This window comes from Cervus elaphus, chromosome 12, assembly GCF_910594005.1.
Source record: "Cervus elaphus chromosome 12, mCerEla1.1, whole genome shotgun sequence".
Lineage (NCBI taxonomy): Eukaryota > Metazoa > Chordata > Mammalia > Artiodactyla > Cervidae > Cervus > Cervus elaphus.
In genome coordinates this window covers 66,582,122-66,600,080 of record NC_057826.1, presented here as the reverse complement: position 1 = coordinate 66,600,080, position 17,959 = coordinate 66,582,122, and the positions used below count along the sequence as shown (strand labels likewise).

The 17,959-nt window shown below is 39.2% G+C and overlaps 1 protein-coding gene across 1 annotated transcript in view; it reads right to left on the bottom strand.

The window, feature by feature from the left end:
* Positions 1-955: 955 nt before the first annotated feature.
* The window catches only part of RASGRP1 (RAS guanyl releasing protein 1), a 73,075-nt gene continuing 56,071 nt past the window's right edge, over positions 956-17,959 (bottom strand). The window contains exons 10-17 of the mRNA XM_043920454.1: positions 17,616-17,696; positions 14,398-14,502; positions 13,500-13,609; positions 12,581-12,725; positions 11,837-11,873; positions 10,951-11,103; positions 9,761-10,146; positions 956-3,514 (exon numbers count right to left, since the gene is read on the bottom strand). Of these exons, the coding sequence (XP_043776389.1) occupies positions 3,380-3,514; positions 9,761-10,146; positions 10,951-11,103; positions 11,837-11,873; positions 12,581-12,725; positions 13,500-13,609; positions 14,398-14,502; positions 17,616-17,696 (1,152 nt within the window). The 3' untranslated portion in view covers positions 956-3,379. The remainder of the gene's footprint in view (positions 3,515-9,760; positions 10,147-10,950; positions 11,104-11,836; positions 11,874-12,580; positions 12,726-13,499; positions 13,610-14,397; positions 14,503-17,615; positions 17,697-17,959) is intronic.

The following is a 17,959-nucleotide window of genomic DNA, read 5'->3' as shown; positions in this document are numbered from 1 at the left end:
AAAGATTGAGGGCAGGAGGAAAAGGGGATGACAGAGGATGAGATGGTTGGATGGCATCACCGACTCAATGGACATGAATTTAAGTAAGCTCTGGGAGTTAGTGATGGACAGGGAATCCTGGCGTGCTACAGTCCGTGGGGTCGCAAAGAGTCGGACACGACTGAGGGACTCAGCTGAACTGAACTGATTGAATGCATTCCACTATGGAGTTTGAGTGACTAGAATCTATCTCCCTATTCCCCTCCATTGGTCTAGTTAAACAAAAGTTGCCTGGGGATTAAGGAAATATCATGGCTATCTTTAATTAGTCTAAATGATCACTAATCGTGAGCACAAATGAATTGCTCTGGGTGATCTGTACCCTAGATTGAACGATCCTTTACCAATTCCATCCACAGTTTCAAAGTTTCTCTTTTCTTGCTAGATTTCTTAGATAGAATTGTGGCTTTAAAGATGAAAGCCACAGAGAAATGACAGCCTCAGATTTGTCTCCTTCAGTGTTAAGTGTTTATAGACTTAATATTTGGGGATCGTATTTGGGGATCACTGTCATTATGGAATAAGATGGTAAATGAATATTTCTATATATTAGTACTTCATGTTACATATTTAGAAAAATGTAGCTCAGTCGGTAAAGAATCTCCCTGCGGTGCAGGAGACCCGGGTTTGATCCCTGGGTTGGGAAGATCCCCTGGAGAAGGAAAGGGCAACCCACTCCAGTATCCTTGCCTGGAAAACTCATGGACAGAGGAGCCTGGTGGGCTGCAGTCCTTGGGGTCGCAAAGAGTCAGGCACGATTGAGCGACTAACACTCATACTGAGTAATTAGTTGCTTTGCTTTTCCTTTCAGGACAAGTGGTTTGGTTAATAGAATTAGAGAGTGGTCTCAGCTATTGATTATAAAATTCAGATGAAGCATCTACATGTTTATGAACTAGAAGAAACACAGCACATCTTTGTTGTAGGGATCCTAATGTCTTTTATCATATAAATATTACACAATGAAAACTTACATTAGGTATAAAAAAAAAAACCCACCTTTACAATCTGTACATTTGTTTTTTCCTTGCAGTTCTTTTACATTATACATCTTTAAACAGAAATTCACAAGTAAAACAGCAAATCAATTACCAAAGAAAAGAAGTGACACTGTTGTTAATGAAACAAGATTTGTCCTTGTTTTGACGGATAAATATATGCCCAAACTTATTTCAAGTTGATACAAGATACACAAATTTGTACTGTAGGCTTGACAAAAAATTTGTTCCAGATTATTTCTGTAGATTTCACTAATCCTACGTCGCTCAGAGCAAATAATACTGATTTATACACTATACTTCTTTGGCCCTTGCTGGATTGTAAAGACCTGTGGTGAAACTACTGCTTCCTGTCCATTTCAGTGATAAATTCTGGAAGGCCTGAGACCTTCTAGCCATGTTAATTAGACTAAGGAGACGGTGACCTTTTGAATTCCTCTAGATTACAAATTATTTACGTACACTAACCTGGGCTCTGTATTTTGGATGGCATATAAGAAGAGTGAAAAAAAATTCAATTGTGTTTTATAACTCCACATAAAGAAATTGAACTGTACTGTCTTTGGTTTGTATCAGAGGACAAGAATAAGGGAAGAATTTTAAGGATGACTGTAAACTCATTTGTTCCATATAAGGTAAGTAGCAAAGTACTTCCTACATGATTATATACCAAGTAGTGGACCTAAACAGCCCTGCCATGGGGATTTCTGAGTTTGGATGTAGAAAGATGTAAATTTGTGTGTACAGTGATTTTTTTAAAAACACTAAACACTAAGTGAAAGCTAGTCATTTGCTTTTTCACTAAAGCTCAGTACAAGGGGGTATGCAAATGGGAACTGGTCTTTCATCAAAGAAACTTCTTAAGTGGTCTGAATCCTTCCAGGAAACTATACTGCATATATAGTTTGTTTCTGACTAAGACTTGGTGTTGCCGGTTTGGAAGTTCTGGTTGTTGAGATTATATTCTTGGCAGTTGGTCAGCTTGTGTATGAATTTTTAAGTCAGCTCGGCATCAGGCATCCAAGCATGGAAGGTAAGTTCCCGGCCAAAAGAAAATGATCATATGAATTTTTTTTAGAGAAATAGAGTCTGACAGAGAAGTTTGTCAACAGTTGCCCAGATAATTAAATGAGCCCATTTATCATTAACCTTCATTAATAGAAAACTCACAGGACTCTTGTGATTTTGCCAAACAATACAATTTACGTTATAAGTAATTTCTTATCTTGTAACAAACTGAACTTTGTGAATTTGTATACATGACCAAAAGTCTAAATCACTTCCACATCTGAAGGAGGAAACAGAATTCCAAGCCACATGCATGTCTGATGTTGTATATACACAATATGTACATATGTACGTGCTGTCAGCTATTTTGAAACCTCTCATCCAGTTAGCTTATTTCTAAATAGTATTAATAGTGAAGACAAAAGCACAAATTCAATTCAAAAAACAGTTACTTCAAAAAAAAATGGCACATGTAAGTTAAACAGACTTTTTTAAAAAAGCTATAAATTCTTAAAATTCTATCCATTGTAGATTATGTAAGGGACAAACATGTTTGTGTTATATTTACTTTAGCTAATTAGCCAGCCATGTATGAGGTGGTAATAGCCATGTTTCCAGGTACTTAATTTGGCTATTTTATCATGATTGTGAGACTAAAATTGAGTTGACTTGTAACTGGATGATGTCATGTTGTTTAATAGCTCCTTCCTGCCCCCCACCCCCAAATTTATGGCTACATCTCTAGAAGTTCTCTTCTAGGTAGATATCCTTTTTTGTGTAAGAATATAGTGAGGAAGGAGGGGGAAAGGCAAATTGATTAGATCTGAGGTAGTGAAGTGGGAACTAGGTTTGTAAAGAATGCTGAAATACAGAGGAAGTGATTCTCCTTTTGGCATGTGGGTATTTTTCCATCATAAGCAAGTTTTGGATGGAACAATGCCTCAGAAAAAGCCAGGGAAGGAAACATTCATTTTCCAGGGATTTTAGTTCTAAGGAAGCAGCAGCTGGACAGGTCTGTAGAAGAAGCTACCTTGTCAGAAAACTATAGTCATGTGTTTTACCATGCTTTTGATATTAGTCCCAAGGGGAGAAAAAGTTTGTGGAATGAATGGCAAATATTTCTCATTCTTCAGCTATCCTCCCTTTGATTCAAACTGACTGGAAGAGAAAACCTTACTGCACAGTAAGAATCTTTTAAGTAAAAAAGTAGCTCCTTTTCTTTAAAGTACCCTTTTTAAAGCCAGTCAGTCTAAGGTTCTCCGGGTCTTTGTGTTGAGGTTTAGGAAATGAGATCTCTGATATACTCTACAGTTTGTTTTTCTTGAGTTTCTGGGCTAAGAACAGTCACCCTGCTCCATCTGAGCCAAGACATGATTGTTTCTTGCAAGTTGGAGGGTTTCTATCTTCTTCTGTGCATATTTCAGTTGGGTCTTTAGAGCATTATTATCTGCTTTCAGGGTATTTATTTCCTAAAAGAAAAGGAGAATGAGGTATGTTAATAAAGCAGCAATAAACGGCAGATTAGTTACATCAGGAGTACTACTCTTGACTGGCATCTTTTCACTGTAACTGTGAAATTGTTTTCAAGGTAGTTATTCTGCTCTGAATAAAAACTAAGTTAAATACTTATCAAATGATCATGTGTATCAGTTAGTTTTGTTATATCACATCTTTGTTTATCAAAGATGTGAGTGGCTAGCAGGCAGAATAAACCATTCATGGGCAATAGATGGATAATAAAATCTTTGAATATTGTGTAGCAGACCTAAATGTGGCAGAAAAGGTCTTGGTCAGGTTTGAGGTATAAAAGCAATGACTTTAGAATATACTATGTGATATTACAGTTCACATGGGAGATTACACATATTTTCTTCTCCAAATCATTGAAAACTAACAGACTCTTGATAAAGGTGAGAATTTTATCCCATCCCCTTAAACTGGGATTTAATTATCTAACTTGCAGTGATTTAGTTATAGAGGCAGCCACTGATTTCCAATGCTACAAATAGAAATTTAGTTTTTATATGGCTAATATTCCATTATGCATATGTATTGATATATGTATATGCATTTACACACACATCTTTATCAATTCATTTGTTGATGGACACTTAGGTTGCTTCCATATCTTAACTATTTAATACTGCAAACACTGGGGTGCATGTATCTTTTTGAATTAGTGTTTTCATTTTCTTTGGATATATACCCAGAAGTGGAATTACTAATCAAATGGTAGTTCTTTTTTTAGTCTTTTGAGAAATCGCCATAGTGTTTTCCATAGTGGCTATACCAGTTTTCATTCCTACCAACTGTGTACAAGGATTCCTTATTTCTGCACATCTTCACCAGCACTTGTTATCATCTCATACCTCTTAGAGTGACTATGATCAAGAAGATATCTCATTGTGGTTTTGATTTGCATTTCTCTGATTAGTGACATGGAACATCTTTTCATGTTCCTATCAGCCATTTGTGTGTTTTGGGGAAAAACCCTGTTTAGTTCTGGTTTTTAGATTTTGTTGTTGGTATTGAGTTGTAGGAGTTATTTACATATTTTAAAGAATTCCTTATTGGATATATCATTTGCAAATATCTTCTCCCATTCAGTAGGTTACCTTTTCATTTTATTGATGGTTTCCTTACTATGCAAAAGCTTAGTTAATGTAGTCCCATTTGTTGATGGTGTCATGCCCAAAAATTCACTGCCAAAGACTGATGAAAAAGAACTTCTTCCCTACTTTTTTTTCCCTAGGAGTTTCATAGTATCAGGCCTCATGTTTGTCTCTGATCCATCCTGAGTTAATTTTTATGAGAGGTGTAAGATGGGAGTCGCATTTCATTGCTTTGCATGTGCTGATCCAGTTTTCCCAACACCATTTGTGAAGAGACTATCCTTTTTGCCTTGGATGTGCTCTGGGTGCTCTCGTCAAGTATTAGTTCACCGTATACACAGGGGTTTAATTCTGGGCTGTTGTTGGTTCCATTGGTCTATGTGTCTATCTTTGTGCCAGTATCATAGTGTTTTTACTACTGTAGCTTTGTAGTATTTAACTTGAAATTAGGAAGTGTGGTACCTCCAGCTTCTTTCATCAGGATTACTTAGGTTATTCATAGTCTTCTGTTGTTCCATACAAATGTTAGGACTGTTTTTCCTATTTCTGTGAAGAATTCCATTGGTATTCTGATTGAATCTGTAGATTGCTTTGGGTAGTATGGGCATTTTAACACTCCTTTTAAAAAAAAATTATTGAGTTTATTTACAATGTTTTGTTTCTGCTATAAGCAAAGTGATACAGTTATACACATATATATTCTTTTTCATATTCTTTTCCATTATGGTTTGTCACTGGATAGTGAATATAATGCTCTGTGCTGCACAGTAGGACCTTGTTGTTTATCTATTCTATATGTAATAGTTTACACCTGCTAATCCCAAACTTCCATCCCATCCTTCCCCCAGCCTCTCCCTTGGCAACCACAAGCCTGTTCTCTTGTTTGTAAGTCTTTTCTGTTTCATGGATAAATTAACTTAGGTCATATTTTAGATGCCACATATAAGTGAAATTTTTTTTTGTTTTTCTGACTGACTTCACTTAGCTATGATATTCTCTAGGTCCATCCAGATAGCATTATTTCATTCTTTTTTACACACACACACATATCTATACATACATGTATATACACACACAGCACTACACCCACGCCACATCTTTATCCATTTATCTGTCACTGGGTACTCAGGCTGCTTCCATGTCTTGGAAGTAATGCTGCTGTCAGGTGGTACTTCATTGTAGTTTTGATTTTCATTTCTCTAATAATCATCTCATGATGAGCATCTTTTCATTTGCCTATTGGGCATCTATGTCTTCCTTGAAAGAATTTAGGTCCTCTGCCAGACATTTCAACAGTCTTAATTCTTCTATCCATGAACACAGCAAGTCTTTCCATTTGTGTCTTCGATTTCTTTCTGCAAAGTCTTGTAGTTTGCCTTGTATAAATCTTTCATTTCCTTGGTTAAATTTATTCCTAAATATGTTGTTTCTGATGCTATTGGGAACAGGGAAGTTTTCTTTTTCAGATGTTTCATCCTTAGTGTGTAGAAATGCAACTGATTTCTGTAAGCTGGTTTTGTATCCTGCAGCTTAACTGAAAATGTTAGCTGCAACGGTTTTTTTGTTTGTTGTTTAATCTTTGGGTTTTTCTATATATGGACTCATCATCTGCAAGTAGCGACACTTTTGCTGCTGCTTTTCTGATTTGGATGCTTTTTATTGTCTTGCCTAATCGCTTTAGCTAAGACTTTCAGTACTTGAATAAGTGGTGAGAGTGGGCATCTTCATCTTGTTCTTAATCTTGGTGGAAAAGCTTTGAAATTTTCTCCACTGAGTATAATGTTAGCTGTCAGTTTGTTATATATGGACCTTATTATGTTGAGGTATATTCCTTTTATCCAGTTTGAGCAGGGTTTTTATCATGAAAGAATGTTGTATTCTGTCAAATGTTTTTTTGCATTTGTTGAGATGACCACATGATTTTTCTTTCATTTTACTAATGTGATATAGTACATTTATTGATTTGCATATGTTGAACTGTCTTTGGATCCTAAGAAAGAAATCCCATTTTTTCATAGTGTATGGCATCTTTTTGATGTGTTCTTAAACTCAGGTTGCTAATATTTTGTTGAGAATTTTTGCATGTATAATTGCCAGTAACATAGGTCTATAGGTTGTCTTAGTGTCCTTATCTGACTTTGGTATTAGGGTAAAACTACCCTAATGGTTTGAAAGTATTCTATCTTTTTAGAAAGCTTTTAAGAAGGACCAGTGTTAATTCTTTGAGTGTTGGGTAGAATTTGCCAGTGAAGCTGTCTGATCCTGGGTTTTCTGTGTTGGGAGGATTTTGACTACTGAGTCAATGTCTTTGCTTGTTGTTATTGGTTTGTTTAGATTTTCTATTTTTTCTGGATTCAGTCTTGGTCATTTCTGGAAATTTATACATTTGTTCTAGGTTATCTAGTGTGTTGGCATATTCATAAGTTTGTTATGGTTCTATGGATTTGGGTAGTAACAGCTGTAATGTTGCCTTTTGTTTTTTTAATTTTACATATTGAGACTTCTCTCATTTTTTCTTAGTGTGAATAAAGGTTTGGCAGTTTCACCTTTTGTTAGTGGGCCTGAAGTTTTGGTTCATGATGGTGCAACCATTTGTTTTTTTAAGGCAAACAGTCTTGGTTAAATGATTATTCACAATTATCAATTTTGTTCACCTTTTCTTTTTGTGGTCTCTATTTTTCTTCCTGATAGCAGTGAATCAGCATGGAGTAGGCTCACCAACTCCCTTGGCTTCACAGCCCTCTCTGAGGTCCTGTGCAGTACTTTCTGAAGCACAGGTGGGTAGAAATCTACTGGGTGTTCTGGTATAAGATGCACAGTCTCTTTTGTTTATGAATGACCAATCTGGTTGTAAATAAAAGGGGAGATTTAAAAAGGAGTCACACACACTACCATGATGCCAACATCCCTGGATTTTGAGACTTTGAATCTCGTGTTCTTAGCTTGCTTATACTATACTGATTAATGAATTACTTCTCAACATAAATTACCCAGATAGCTGTCTATTAGCTACTGTGTAGTCCTGAGTATTTGCCATGTGCCAGGTAACTGTATTGTTTAGTCATGTCTGACTCTTACAACCCCATGGGACTTCAGCCTGCCAGACTCTTCTTGCCTGGGAAAGCCAATAGACAGAGGAGTGGAGTGGGTTGCAGTTTCCTTCTCCAAGCTATCTTTCTGACCCACAGATCAAACCTGCATCTCCTTCATTGGCAGGTGGATTTTCACCGAGCCACCAGGGAAACCCCAGGTACTGTTACATGATGAAACAGGTGGGTATAGTATCAGATTGGCGATTTGAATCTAAGAGGCATTGTATTTTCTGTTGTCCTGTGCTGGTTTAGAGGTATAAACATATTTACAATATTAATATGTATCGTACATTATTTTAATATTACATATTAAATACTCTAAGACAAGGATAAAAATAAGAGTTTACATGCTCTGGTATTACTGGAATAGTTAGTTCTGGACCTAACTGACTTATCTGAAATCTTTCTACCACTCACTCCTTGCAGCAAGAAGTTGTTGCCAACTACATTACTCCTTTGCACGGGCATGTAAAATGCCAAGATCTGAAGCAAGCTGTAGAGAGCATGGACAGCTTCTGGCTCTCTCTACTTTAAAGCAGACCAAACAGGTCACAGACTGTAATAGCAGCAGTAAGAAATAGCTCGGATTAGGAACACAGGTGTTTGTCACCAAGACTGAGGTTTTTCCTACTCTCTCAAGGTCACTTTTCAAAGGTTCATCCATTGTTCTTAAAAAAGTTGGTTCTGGTCATTTTTACCCCCAGAGAGAGCTCTGTGTAGCCGACATTGTGCCACCTTCTGTTTCTTAAAGCATGTCCTAAATATTCTGAGTGAGACAGTACTTTTCATCTGGAAAATCTGTTATTTTAGCAGGTGTGTGCCTCCTAATATTATGTTCTTTGTTCTAGGCACCAAACCAGGAGTTTCACATGCATCATCTAACTTGTTTCTTTGATTCAATGCCTGGGGGTCTAACAGGGAAGGTGCAACACTGAGGACCAGGTAGGGAGTCCTGAGACCCTATTGGGCAGTTTTACTATGTGGTGTGTAGAATTATGTAAGGAATTCTAGCCAGTTGGATGTTGGTTTTGTGTTTGTACTGACAGGCCTCCAAAAACACATTGCTGACCTTTATGTTCTGGGGGTAAAAGGCAGACAGGCCTTCTTCCCCATCTCTAAAATGACTAAGTTGCCTGTCTTTGATAAGAAACTACTGTCCCGTGATGAGGTCTGTCTAACCAGCTCTCACTCTGAGCTCTGGACTCTACACAAAAACAAGTAAATTCGTGATGACCCTACAATGACCTGCTGTCTCCAGTTGGCCTAGCTCCTACTTTCCTTTCTCTCTCTCTTTTAACCTTATTTTGTCTTTTCTCATGCCTCCATTAAGTACATTACAATTAGGATATTATGAGCCTAACAGGAAAAAACAGCTGTGGTATCAATTTTTTTTTTTTTACCAATTAATGGATTATAATGCTATATATAATAATCAACTGTGCATTTACCAGCTACTGTTGATTTAGCTGGTCTAATGTATAAATATATAAATCAGTACATCTCCTTAAGTTGTAGAGGAAAGCTCCCTCATTTTACATTGAGGAGGAGGCTTTCTGTGCAGTGAGCTAAATAGTCTCTTCTCTTCTTTTGATAGCATGATGTTCCCCTCCCCAAACATAACTGAATAGTATAACAAAGACTGCTAGGGAGGGAAGATTTAGGCAACTCGCTTTTAAGTCTAGAAAAAGGGTGTGGTGTCACCACAGTAAAGCTGATCAGTAGAAACTGGTTTTTCTCAAGGAACCTGCTGTGAACAGAGCTTTGGACCTTGGCACCAGCACTTTGAGACTGTGCCTCTATGGCAACAGGGAGCCTTGTCTGTCCTAGATATGTAATGCGAACCAGGGCCCTCGTTGCTTTCTTTGCGACAAAGCAGAATCCTTTTCTTACCTTTTTTCCTTTTCTTCCCCTTTATCTTTCTAATAATAAACCTGGTCAGAATCTTCAGTTTACATGTTCTTCCCTGGTTAGCCCCACTTTCTCAGTCTGAAAAAAAGAAAAAGGAAGGTACCTGTTCCAGCTCTTGGTATGTTGGGAGCCTGAGGTGACGGAGCTCCTCCTTTGATTTTATGAAGGATTCCTTGTTCTCCCACTTGACGAAAGCCCGCTTCCTGACCAAGACTGGGCTGGGGCATGGAGACGTAGGGCTGGGCAGCACATACAGAGCATCCTGGGCTGTCTTTCTTGGGGACGACAGCACAAAGTGACTGGAAGGGCCTTCACTGCCAAGCCAAGACAGTGCTTCAGTCTGGGTGGCCTTGTGGGCGACAGTCCTCTTCAGCCGAACAGAAATTTTCTGTGAGGATACCCCCATGAGCATGATGGTCCGATCCTTACTGTCCTCACTGTGTTCCACAGCCTCCCCGTTAAGGAATGTGAAAGGTCCTTCCTCAGGTGCTGTAGGAAGAAAACATGTTGGTACTTTAGCTTAGAAAAGCAGGCACTCGAAATTGACACATGAGTATCAAATGAGGATTTTCTTATTGCTACAGGAGTCCATAAGCCCAAAGTGGACTTAACTTTCAGGCAGCCAGTTTAGGGGGTGAGGCAGCTGAAATTCAGAGGCCTTGCTGGCCAAGCCATGGCTGTTGGTGTCAGGCTTTATCCACCATGAGAAAAGGCCATCCTTAAAGACTCCTTTCCTGTTGCTTGCTTTTGTTCCCCAAAAGGCAGAGTGTCTAAGATTCCATCCCAAGCTTTTTATATGTCTAGGAATTTGATCTAAATCACAGAAGGGTTAACTGGGCATCACTGTTACCTTACTAACTGGTGGTCAGTTTTTTCATTACAAGCAGACCTTGTCTTATAGCACTTCTACATCAGTGTTCATTTGTTGCCCATAGTACACCCATGTTTAACCTACCCATTCTTCTTCCTGGAAGTTCTAGGAAAGCCTCAGAAGTCCTAGCATCACTACTGGACAGAGCTTTGGGGACAGATGCCCTGCAGGTGCAACCCCTTCCCAGGCTTCATTGCTGTTCTCTGCGACCTTTCTCCTAAGCATGCCTGCATTGTATGGTGCCCACAGGTGACAAGGAACTCTTAATAATACAAAGTGCATAATATACAGGCATGTCTACCACAAGGGTATTTGTGGTGGTTTCCATTACGAGTAGGAAGGATAGAGCTAATCTTTCCTTCCTGAAAACTATATTCTTCTGACTTCGTTTCCCAAAATGAATGTTCCCAGTGCCTGCTTACCATGGAGCAGATCTTTAGCTCCCAGGGAGCAAAGGTTGGACGCTGGCCCCACAGAAGTGCTGATCTCTGTGGGAGCTGTTGAGTTCTTGGCTTGCTTCTTGCACTCGAACACAACCAGGTCTTTGCATTGTTTGTGGCAGTTCATCCCACAGTCTGTGGACAAGACACCCTAGTCAGGAAGTCCTTCACTTTCTCCTCCAGCATCTCAAAACCACACCCATGCACTGGTCTTGTCACATATGCACTTCCTAAGTTCTGGAGCTAGGGCACCTAACATTTCTAATGAACTTAGCATTCTTCTTACTGGGTCAACCCTGGATCTCGGTCTTGTCACAGCCCTTATCATGAGTCTGAGAATCAGAAGTGGCATCCTGTTATCTTGGGTGGAAAAAGAGGTGTCTTTTTTGGTCCTCCTACACATACTGCTCACTCTAAGGAGACCTCTAGACGCTCCCAGCTGTTAGGTCTCAATCTTTTTTCCTTTCAGTTAAATGTCTTTGCTCCTTTACTCTTGAAGTTTTCTAGTCCCAAGGACAACTATGGTAAAAGGAAAGCTGACAAGGGCCTTTGGTAATCACTTATCTTCTGTTTCAGAAGTGATTCTGTGCCTGTCTTTGGGGACCCATGACCACATAATCTACCAGTCACCCCAATTTCCAGCGCAACCCAGGCAAAGAGAGGATCTTGAAATAGAAGTGCATAGCTAGTCACCTAGGGATTCCTCTCCTTTGTGGTGGCAGTCACTCTCAGGGCTGCTCTAGGGAAGCCAGTTAGGAGATGAGGCTGTGAGCTTGCTGAGAGCTGTGGGCTGAATGGGTCAAACATGCCTTACAGGAGAGCTCCTAGGACCAGGGAAGACAACACGCTGGACAAAGCTGAGCCTTACCTTTACACCGATACCCTTGTTTGATCACTCCCCAGAGCTGTGAGACAAAGAGGAGATGGTTAGAATGTGCTCCATGTCTATCATCTTACCTGGTATGAACCTAGACACTAAGAGCCATTCTTTTATTGTTCTGCATTCTTTACCTCAAGTGGGAGGTAAACCTCATTTAGCTCTCATGTGTCTTTATCCATCCTGGTCTTAAACTGAAAACAGGAAAAGTTTGTGCCAATCAGGGTTAAGTGTTCAAGAAGCTGCTTATTACAGTGGATTTATGACCCAGGTCTGAAGTGGACAGATCACGGGACAAATAGGATTCTTGAGACTCCAAACTAAACGGCAAGAATATAGAATCCTGGGGTCAGGGGATAAGTTTAGGAGGAAACTGTTGGCCAGGGATGGGGCAGCCACCCAGGTGACTTCTTTTGAAGGGGGAAAGATGTCTCATATTTCTAACATCTAAAACCGCATATGGATATAATACTTAAAAAGTACAGCCTCAATTTAACATTTCCTTACAATTTTATTTGAGGCCCCAACTACCAGAGAGAAAAGTAAGGAAGAAATGGGAAAAGATGAGTGAAGAGTAAAATCCACACATTTAAGAACAAGGTTACCATAGGTGTTTTCTCAGACTCTAGGCTGGGACGAGTTGGTAAAATGATGTGAGATCTGTGCCTGGTTAATCTCTTAAACTATCTCGTACTCCCCAAGTAAAACCCTGAAGCACTCTTAAGAACAACTCACAAATCCAGCACAGTTGTCACAGAAAGTGGGCTTCAGGTAGGTGGTCTCTTGGAAGTTGTGAGGAAAACCCAGGCCCAACTTGGAGTAGATGGAGCTGGCCCTCATGAAGTAGGCCGTGATCTCGTCTCTGCTGATGAGGCCTTCCCTGCCAGCAAATGAGAGATGAGGTGTGAGTGGGGCTGGGTCACAAGGCTCCTTCTAGCCTTAGAAACTCACTCTCTTTGTATCCTTGACGGGTAGTACAGTATGTATTACCTCACAGTTACTTCCAGCAGCCCTCCTTGTAATAAGGATGTGTGAGTTGCATGTAATTAGGTAAGATGACACTACTTATCTCCACAGTTACTCTTTGGCTAAACCAGATTCTCCTAACTGATTTAACTGCTCTCCAATAAGACTTTAAAAAGTAGTAGTGGAAATGTGGGTATAGGGAGACAAATACCTTATGCTGTAGTTTCTGGCTTTAGACAGTACATCTACATAACTGGAGCCCACCAATCAAACGTTTGGTTTCACACAGAGAACCACCCACATAGAACTTATGTAATCTTGAGAAAAGTAAATATGCACAATATTCATAAATATTATTTGTTCTCATGATCTGTAAGGAAAGCAAGAAGGGATTTAAACTTTTTCTTTTTTTTTTTTGAGTTTTGAGTTGACTGTTCCTAAACCAGCAGTTATGGAATCTTCAACTCAGGCATTTAAAAAAGCATGCATTTTCTCATGGTGCACTGTGATCCAAACTGAAGCCAGACAGGCATGTGCTTGATGATGCTCTCTTAGTTTCAAAATTCATTCAGTGACCACAGTAGCATATGTAAACATATCTGAGTTTACAGATTCTTCTAGCAGAACATCCATGAGGCATTCTCATCACCAGGCTCATAACCACATATTCCCATGCATCAACTCTCACCTGTCTTTGTCCATCACACAGAAGGAAAATGGAAAACTTGCAGCAATCTTTTCAAATTCTTCCTGGGAAATGTATCCATCCTGGTCATGATCATAGTTCTTGAAGACAGACTGTGGAAAAAGGTGTTTCTTTGGTGATTACCAAGAGAGAAATCAATCAGAGCCAAATGACGAAGGGGCTGGAACACCTGAAAAAAGCCTCTCCTCAGTCCTGAGTGACAGGAACAAGGAAACCTGCTCCTGAAGCTGCTGCAGAGACTCAGCAGGTCACATCCCAGGTCTCTGCAGGCACCAGCACCTGGAGGGTGGCTAGCTGCTTTCACTTCCATTAGCACGTCAGTAGCCCCCGCTCCAGCTCACTGTGCCCACAGTGCACCACCCTGAGGGATGCTCCCCCCTCCTCTCCCTTCACTGCACAGCTCAGACTGCAGTGTAGCTTTTAACAGCCCAGTCCAAAGTGCTCCCATCACTTGCTGGCTTGTACTTTTCTTGTTACACTGGAATAGTCCACAGGATAAATACAGTAATATGAAGGCATGTAGCACAGTGAATTGAATCAAGCAGTGCCAAACTTTTACAATTCTCCTTATAACCTTTAACTTAAAGCTTTTCTAACCCCTCTCCACCTGCAAATCAACTGACAGCCTTTAAATGTATGCTCTCTTGCTAGGCTTTTAAGAGGTACACTTCCCTCCATGAGGCCCAAGTGTGTTGGCAAAATGTAACTTCTGAACTGTTCTGCAGCCACAATATGAGAAGTGGTTCCCCTTGCTCATGTAGGAAAGTTTCAAATTTCTTACCCTTTTTGTTTCTACTGCTGTACTCCCCTATCCCCACACATACAACTAAACCAGGCAGTACCTTACTTTCTGCCTGCATGGAAACATGGCTGTACTTACATCCACCATCCTCTGGACGTGTTTGCTTATGGTCTTTGGATCAGGTTTGGGAGATACTCCAGAGGCCCAGTCCACTACTACTGGTGGCTTTGAAGGTGTTAGTGGCTAAAATGAAATATTTAGAGAAATCCCAGTAACTATAATGCAGTCTTATAACCTACAGCTCTTTCTTTTCCCATTACCTGGTAGTTGCATCTATGGATAACCCTCAACTATTATGCAGTGGCAGGGAGCAGAGGGCCCACATGTAATTGAAATCTAAAATAGTGTTCTCTCCATTAAACTTTTTGTTGAAGCTATTGACAGAGTAAAGTAGTAGTTCATTTAGATTTCCTCCCTGTAAAGCAACTAGAGAAAGAATGAAAAAATACAACTGATAAACCTTAAACCTTTAGCCAGACTCATCAAGGAAAAAAGAGGAGAGGGCTCAAATCAATAAAGTTAGAAATGAAAAAGAAGTTACAACTGACACCATAGAAATACAAAGGATCATAAGAGACTACTACAAACAACTATATGTCAATAAAATGGACAACCTAAAAGAAACGGACAAATTCTTTGATACAATCTTCTAAGACTGAACTAGGAAGAAATAGGAAACATGAGCAGACCAATCACAAGTAGTAAAATTGAAATGGTGATTTAAAAAACTTCCAACAGACAAAAGTCTAGGACCAGGTGTCTTCACAGGTGAATTCTATCAAACATTTAGAAAAGAGATAACACCTATCCTTTTGAGGCTCTTCTAAAAAACTGCAGAGGAAGGAAGACTCCCAAGCTCAATCTATGAGGCCACCATCACCCTGATACCAAAACCAGACAAAGATACCACACACACACAAACATTACAGGTCAATATCAAATACAGATGCAAAAATCCTAGATGAAATACTGAGTTGGCCAAAAAGTTCACTTCCATAACATTTTATGGAAAAATACAAACTTTTTGGCCAACCCAATACTAGCAAACCAAATCCAACAATATAGTAAAAGGATCATACAGCATGATCAAGTAGGATTTATAGCAGCAATACAAAGATTCTTAAGTATCCACAAATCACTCAATGTGATACATCATGTTAAAAATAAAAACCATATGATCATCTCAACAGATGCAGAAAAGGCTTCCAACAAAACAACACCCATTTCTCATAAACTCTCCAGAAAGTGGGCATAGGAACTTACCTCAACATAATAAAGGTCATTTATGACAAATGCACAGCTAACATCGTTTTCACTCATTGGTGAAAAGCGGAAAGCATTCCCTCTAAGATCAGGAACAAGACAAGGTTGTTCACTGTCACCACATTTATTCAACATAGTTATGGAAGTCCTTGCCATGGCAATCAGAGAAGAAAAAGAGAAAAAATCCAAATTGGAAAATCAGTAAAACTATCACTGCAGAGTACATGACACTATACATAGAACATCCTAAAGATTCTACCAGAAAACTAGAGGTCATCAATGAATTTGGTAAAGTTTCAGACTACAAAAATCTCTTGCATTCCTATACACTAATAATGAAAGATCAGAAAGAGAAATTAGGGAAACAATAACCATTTACCATTGCATCAAAAAGAGTAAAATAGCTAAGCATATACCTACCTAAGGAGACAAAAGACCTGTATGCCAAAAACTGTAAGATGCTGATGAAAGAAACTGAAGATGACACAAATAGATGGAAAGATATGCCATATTCTTCCAATGACTACCCAAGGAACCTACAGATTCAACACAATCCCTACCAAGTTACCCATGACATTTTTCACAGAACTAGAACAAATAGCTTTAAAATTTGCATGAAAATACAAAAAAATCCCAAATAGCCAAAGCAATCCTGAGAAAGAAAAACTGAACTGCAGGAATTGGACTCCTTGACGTTAGGCTATACCACAAAAGCAACAGTAACCGAAACAGTATGGTGCTGGTGCACAAACAGAACTAGAGATCAATGAAACAAAGCCCAGGAATAAACGCACACAGTTATGGTCAATTAATCTATGTCAAAGGAGGCAAGAATATATGGAGAAAGAATAATGGAGAAAAGAGTCTTTCCAGTAGGTAGTGCTGGGAAAACTGGATAGCTACATTTAAGAGAGTGAAATTAGAACACCATACACAAAAATAAACTCAAAATGGATCAAAAACCTACATGTAAGTCCAGATTCTGTAGAACTCCTAGAGGGAAACATAGGCAGAATACTCTTAACATAAATCACAGCAATATCTTTTGATCCACCTCCAACAGTAATGAAAATAAAAACAAATGAGACCTAATTAAACTTAAAAACTTCTTCACAGCAAGGAAACCAAAAGACAACTGAGAAAATGGAGAAAATATTTACAAAGTGACAAGGGATTAATCTCCAAATATACAAACAACTCTTCAGCTCTCTGTAAAAACAAACCACACACACATATATATATATAAAATATAAAAGGCAAAAGATTTAAGTAGATCTCCAAAGAAGACAGAGATGGGCAAAAAGCACATGGAAAGATATTCAACATCACTTATCAGAGAAATTCAAATCAAAAGTACTTTGACGTTATCACCTCACACTGGTCAGAATGACAAATGCTGAAGAGGTTGGGGAGAAAAGGGCGTCCTCCTACACTGCTGGTGGGAGTGTAAATTGGTACAGCCATTATGGAGAATAGTACAGATATTCCTTAAAAAAACTATAAAGAGAACCACTCTATGATCCAGCAATCCCACTCCTCGGCATGTATCTGGAGAAAACCATACTTTGAAATGATATATGCACCCCGGTGTTGACTGCAGCACTGTTTGCAATAGCTAAGACATGGAGGCAACCTAAATATCCACGAACAGATGAATGGATGCAGAGAAACAACTGATGTGAGGATGCTTTATAGTCAATAGGAGGGCAAGGTTACTCCAGGCCACCATGCTATATCCCTTCTCTAGCCAGTAAACCACTGGCTGATTCTCCCACTTCTGACACCCATGGCATGTTGTTACTTACTGTTCACATAGGAGTCTTACCCCCATGAGTACTGTGCAGGTTCTTTATGGTCAGGAACTATTCCTCATATGTAATGAAGTTTTCCTTACTCCTAGCACAATGTTAGGCACACAATAGAAACATAATATGCTTCTTAAACTGAACTAAAGTCTGTTCCAAGATTAATGACCTTGATGAGCAACTTGTAAAGCACCTTTACATATGGGAGGCTTAATATGAAAAACTCACTGGGGCTTTGTGATTCCTGGGTTCCCGGGCATAGGAAAGTTCATAGATTTCATCTTCGGTGTAGTAGAGATCTAGGGATAACTGCCAAGCAAAGCAGAAGAGAGTTAATTGCTAGAATACTGTTTGCCAGTGCTTCTTCCCTGGGGTTCCCTCTTCCAAGCTGTAAGTTACTTTACTTGTTAAAAATTCACAAAGTTTTGGGGATATAACATCTACTACTGGAGTAGGGCAAGCATTAGTTCTTTAAAATGTTTTTAAATTTGGAGAAGTTTCTTTTAAACTATAGTTAAACAGCTAAGCTTCTATGTAGAGCTTAGACCAAAGGCCTTATCTGTCAGACAGTC